This window comes from Alosa sapidissima, chromosome 1 (assembly GCF_018492685.1).
Source record: "Alosa sapidissima isolate fAloSap1 chromosome 1, fAloSap1.pri, whole genome shotgun sequence".
NCBI lineage: Eukaryota > Metazoa > Chordata > Actinopteri > Clupeiformes > Clupeidae > Alosa > Alosa sapidissima.
The window spans coordinates 23759684-23765683 of NC_055957.1; the positions used below are offsets into that span (position 1 = coordinate 23759684).

Sequence of the window (6000 nt, forward strand, 5' to 3'; positions counted from 1 at the left end):
TTTTTCCTTTATTCGACGGTGCTTTAAACACATTATTGTCCTCCTCCAACACGGAGGTTTCCATGTCTTCCATAGCGACGGAAACCTCCCCATTAATGGCATCATCATTGCTCCCCTGACAGTTCTGAGAATCAGTGATAGTCTCCCCCAAAAGTGCGGAAAGATCCTCCCCATCAGCCGATCTAACATCGTGATTTTCCCCGTGCCCTTGGACTGAATTTAACGTTAAATCAGGAGTTTGGCTCTCCGGCCCATTAGCAGAGGCAGCAGCCTCCTCCTCATTATTTGCACCAAAGTTAACATTAGGTTCGTTGTTGGTCTCTTTAGACGTTCCCTCTGCCACATCACCCCTAGACTCATTGCTATTTTCACTGTTTCCACTATTATTCGTGTCATCCTTTTTATCAGGACACGCGCGCACGAGATGCCCCGATTGTCCACAACCAAAACATTTCATAATGCTAGTTGTTGCATAAATCGCATAATTAAAGTTATCCACAGTCACATTAATTGTCAAGTCCAATTCATCATTGTTATTCTTAAGGATCATGTACACGAAACGCCTGAAGGACACTATATGTTTCAACAACGGAGATTTACTCGCAATCGGGATTTTTTTAATTGTTGAGACCACTTTGCCATAGCGCGACAGTGTTTGTCCTAGAATCTCATCAGAAATGAATGGGGGGACATTAGACAAAATGACTTTCTTGGAAGGCGTAGAAAGAGGGGCAACAGAGGTAAAAACGCCATCTATCACCACGCCATTCTCCGTCAGCTGATTGGCAAACTCAATTGATTTTAAGAAAAGCACAATCGCGTTGTTCATGCGAGATGCTGATACAATATTCTCATGACCAACAATTTCTCCGGCAGCCAAACTACAATCCTCAACACTGGCTGCCGATGCTATTTTAACAGCATGACGCCGAGTTAGTTGACCAAAAATCTCTGCCATGATTCCAGCACAAGACTGGAGGCAGTCGCTTTAGGGGAAAACCCCCTGTTTATTGCCAGAAAAATAAACCAAGCAAAAATCTTTAGTACTCCAGCAGAAAGTAATAGATAGAAAGAAAGAAAATAGAAGTAAAGTGAGAAATAGAGATTTAAACAGAACACTCGTTCGCGGTACAGCGACCGAAACACCATCCACTCACCACTGACTCCGCCCACTCACACCAACCATGCGCACAGAGAGCACAGAGAGAGAGAGAGAGAGAAAGAGAGAGAGAGAGAGAGAGAGAGAGAGAGAGAGAGAGAGAGAGAGAGAGAGAGAAAAATTAATGGAGAAAAGAGGAAGAGAGCAGAAGAAAGAGAGGGCAATATTGTCTCCGAGTGCTGGTCATTAGCCGCCCAGCATCCGCACTATCTTCCTCTAATGACCAGCGTCATCTCCAGGCACTAGCATCTTAACGGCCCTGCATGTGATGAAGATCAACACACAAGGAGCAAGTGACAGCTAATGAACCCATCTCAGGCAAACAACAGCTTCATTCCCATTAATGGGAGCTCTAATGGATTAGACACAGACACAGACACACCTTCAGTGGAGAAGGGGAAAACACACAACACTAACGGTGACAAAAACATTCAATGAAGAAATAAAATGAAAGTAAACTTAACAAAAAAGAATGCACTTAACAATCCTTTTGTCATTAAAGGAATGGCATGGCAGTTAAAGTCATCTGAACATCATACATACAACATTATCCTTTTTCAAGAAAGTTCATTTTAACTGTGCAGATTTTCATAGCATTCCTGTGTAATCTGATTAGACCAAGGTTCAACAATCAGACCGGAGATACAGTTTCTCCAGCCCAAAAACCTACATGGGGAGTAGTCTATCCGCCATGCCCGCTGCACTCTCCATTAGTGCAATACTACTGCAGAGTTTTGTCAGCACTTAAAGGAAGCGCCTCCTGGTCGGCCTGAGAGCTGAGCTACTCTACTGCATTTCAGACACTCTCTAACTCTCCCTGAACAAGTGCTGCACAGACCTGACTCTTACTGCCACAGGTAGGGTGTGTGTGTGTGTGTGTGTGTGTGTGTACTCCTCTACCCTCTAGATGTTAGTCATTCCTACGACATCAAACCCAGCATCCAGTACACGGGAGAGCGAGCGAACACGTTTGCCTACGCCCAAGCCAGCCTCCTTGTGCTCAGCATCAGGGGACTGAGACAAAAGAACAGCCACTAGGGTCCGCTTTGTTTCAAGAGCCGCCAATCACTTGGGACCGCCTCCTCCCCGTCTCTTTCCCCTTCTTTCATTCGCTACCGCCCTTCTGCCTCTTTCTCCATCCCCGAGGGCCCTCTGACATGATGCCTGGTCTCCGCTGAGTCAAACAGTACCTTGTATCCTCAGTGATGTTAACCATGTCCCGAGCAACCATCCAATCGCTAGGAAACCTGCAGAGGTCCCACAAGGCCGAGCGCTTGACAGGAGCCAGCGCAATTATCATGTCAATATCCAGCGCGGCGGTATGCTGATACGCGTGCATGCTCCTGGGGCGCATGTTCCCTGCTCCCCATGGACCAGCATGCCTTGTTGACTTTGCCTATGGAGGGGAGTTTGCTCAGCTCGAGAGAGACTGAGGCTTTTGTACCTGGCAAGCCTATTTCCTCTGCAGAAATGGTAGCACTACGTGGCATTCCTTAATGGAACGCTCACTTTTTTCAAGTACATGTATATTGTGTTCAGAATTAAAACCAGGAAGATTTCTCTTTCAAGTGAAAGAGATTTTACAGTCGGCTCAACTTACCCATCACACAATAAAAATAAGACTACCAATATCTATTTTATACTACATTAACCACTGCCTGACAAAACGTCAGTCAAACACAAAGCAAGTCAACTTTGGTAACACATGCAGTAGTATGCAGTAGTAGGCAGTGCATTGCAGGGGCACTGCGGAATTTTCCTCCTTTTCAACAGGTTCCCATGCCATCAGTGCAGCTTTGGCACCCCCTTTGAGGGTCAACTTAGTCATCCTAAGTCTAGCGCTTATCCCATAAAGGCAGGCACTTGGCGGAGCCTTTTCCACAGTTTAGGATGGGAAGAGGGGGGAAACTGTTTTCATTAAAGCCGCGCCACGGCTGAGCAGCTCTGTGGAGGATAAGGGGGCTTAAAGCAGCATCTGCAGTAGATTCTGCCCTAACCCCCGCCGCACACTCAAGCCGCTTCATACACAACCTTGGACTTTCATACATACTTCTCCCCGGTCTGTGGCGTGGGGGTTCAGGCTATAGGCCTGAGAATTCGTGCAAGGCACATCTCTCAAGCGGAGGACTTAAAAGAGAGGGGCGATTATTCACTTGTTGTATTAGAGGTGCAATACCGAGTGCCGGTTGACATCTTAGGAGCAAGACGATACGCAGCTGAATGAAAACACTTACCGCTCCACAATTAAGCTCACAGCTTGTGTGAGGTCCGGGTTGGCCACTTGAAGGCGTTTCCACAATGACCACACAAACTCTTTGTCGGCCTGAAACAATGGGGAAACAAAAAATGCTAAAATGTTAAATATTATAACCTTAAAGGGTCATATAGTGAGGCAGTATATTAAATGCTTTGTGATACACCGGGGAAAAAAAGTTAAATTTACATCTTTACTCTATTTAGATCTACATCATGTAGATATCAAAAGATAATATCTGAATAAACTATTCAGATTCTGAAAAGGAGATACAGATAATCCTTAATTACGAGCCCAGATTATCTTTCCATGGTATACTGTATTACAGAAGCAAATAACTGATGGCAGAGACAGTCATTGCAAGCCTGAGAGGCAAGCCTGAAACATTTACTATTAAATTGTCGTGCAAAAAAAAAATGTCTTTCAAACATTTTTAAGCTACATTACATTTAATGAGAAACATCTAAAAAGTACATTTTCTGACCAAATCGACTTAATATAAAATTATCTGTTAAATTATGTCCACATCATCATAAGATAAAAGTCATCATTCCCTCTGGAATCCACTGGTCTCCAATTAGAACATGAATTTTGAACCCCATTCAAAAGTGCCTAATCAATTATTTAGTAAATGGCAGAAGCAGACCTTGATAGACCATGGGCTGAACATACAAAGTGGGGGACTCAGATGTACAGAAATAGAGACCTCACTAAAACGATGCCCGGACTGAGTTTAAGGAGGAATTAAGAAAAACCAACATCAAATAGGTGGTCTCCTCAATGCCATTGACCAACTCATAAATAGGTCAAGGTCTGCAAGGTCAAGTTACATCCCCTCTAAACATTCTTACGATTTTTCCACTATAAATATTTGAAGACCTGATTAAAGCCTGTCCAATCAATCAATTATTCATCTTAAAATGGCAGATCATAAAGGACAACTGGCTGAACCCACCAAAAACATATTAGTATATAGCAACATATTAATAAAATAACTATAATCTGTTAAATCTTTCAACCATTAAATATGTTGTGGCTAATGGTTATGCTGTGCACATGAATAAATAAGCTTTCAAGAATATGGTGCAGTGTATTTTAATGAAGATAAAACTAGCATAGATGATCACAGAGTATAGTCAAAGTCCCAGGCTACTGAAGAAGTCCATTACAAAAACAACAAAAACATCACTGATGCATGACTCTGGCAAGAACAGCCATATGGACATGTGCCTGTTTTAAGACAAATGTTTGAGTAGTTGTAGTAAATTCTATTACATACATAATACATACATACTAGTGTTGGCAGTTAACATAAATGTGTTTATGTCAAGTGAATTACAATCTGGCCATTACTAGTATGTAAATCAACACAACGACTGCAAATGCTTCAAGGCACCACCTGGTGGGAGACTAAAGGCATGCAAGGACCTAGTTTTACTCTCATCAATACTTTTGTGGAAAGAGATCCACCGCTTTGCTCAGAAAAATATGTGGAAAGTCACTGAAATACTGAACCCATCTTAAAATGACAAAAGAGACGGTTACAGTTTGACCACATATCCTTTGAAGCGAGCGAGTGAAGCATAATGTAAAATTGATGCACCCCCACATCACACATTGCATTGATATCCTCCATAAAGATGCTTTTTATTTGTTTATAGAAAATATTACCGGCGTGACCACTTACTGCACCTTACAACGTTAGGGCTGCGGAGGATGACAAGGCCTATGTGCACAATCAACACTGCCACTGGAGCACGAACTGTCAAATGTGACAAGTGGACACGAACCTGACACTGGCTGAGCTCCTCTGTCAAACTCTTCACTTCATGCTCCAAGATAAAAACCCGTCTATTTCCGTCTTTTTCTTCCATGTTCAGGCTGCAGGAAACGAATGGTTACATTAATCAACTAAGATATACTGTAAGCGCTTAGCCAACATGTTAGCGTTAACGTTACTGTTATGATCCGTATTAATTCGCAACCTCAGCTCAGATGGTCGCCGAGGTTAACATACTGACGAATAAAAATATGGCAGAGTATCTTTGAGCTAAACTTAACAACATAATAACATCTCCGGTGTTGGAGAAGTGACTAAGCTAACGTTAACAACACATACAGAGACATTATTTATCAATGTCAAACAATATCAAGATAACGTTAGAGTTTCCCAGTTAGCATACCATAGGGGAAGACATAAAACCTGCTATTCCCTTGAAAACAACGGCTGTAACGATGACACAAACTCGACTTCTTCAGAGAACAGCTAACGTTAATTTGTCTGCCATTACCTGTTGCTACCCCAGTTTGCTAATCCTGAGTCAGTTAGCTAGCCTAGGGACGTTGGACTTCCCTAGAGACGTCATGAGTTTGTTGCTAGCGACAAATGTTTCACCGGAGCAAAACGTGACGTGAGAAAAATATGAACCTCTAATTATTGTACAGCCGGATTGTTACCAGAGCTAAAGCACATAACAATCATAGTTGATCACTTTGTGATTACATTCAGGCAATCTAGCTTCCCCTGACTATCATGCACTATGCTGATGCTGCTGGTTTGTTGATCATTTCAAACGAGCGCGCCGTT

General features: G+C 42.8%; 1 protein-coding gene across 1 annotated transcript in view; it reads right to left on the reverse strand.

Moving 5' to 3' along the window:
- The window catches only part of cntln (centlein, centrosomal protein), an 82485-nt gene extending 76485 nt beyond the window's left edge, over positions 1-6000 (reverse strand). Inside the window, exons 1-3 of the mRNA XM_042107233.1 lie at positions 5597-6000; positions 5204-5294; positions 3394-3482 (exon numbers count right to left, since the gene is read on the reverse strand). Of these exons, the coding sequence (XP_041963167.1) occupies positions 3394-3482; positions 5204-5287 (173 nt within the window). The 5' untranslated portion in view covers positions 5288-5294; positions 5597-6000. The remainder of the gene's footprint in view (positions 1-3393; positions 3483-5203; positions 5295-5596) is intronic.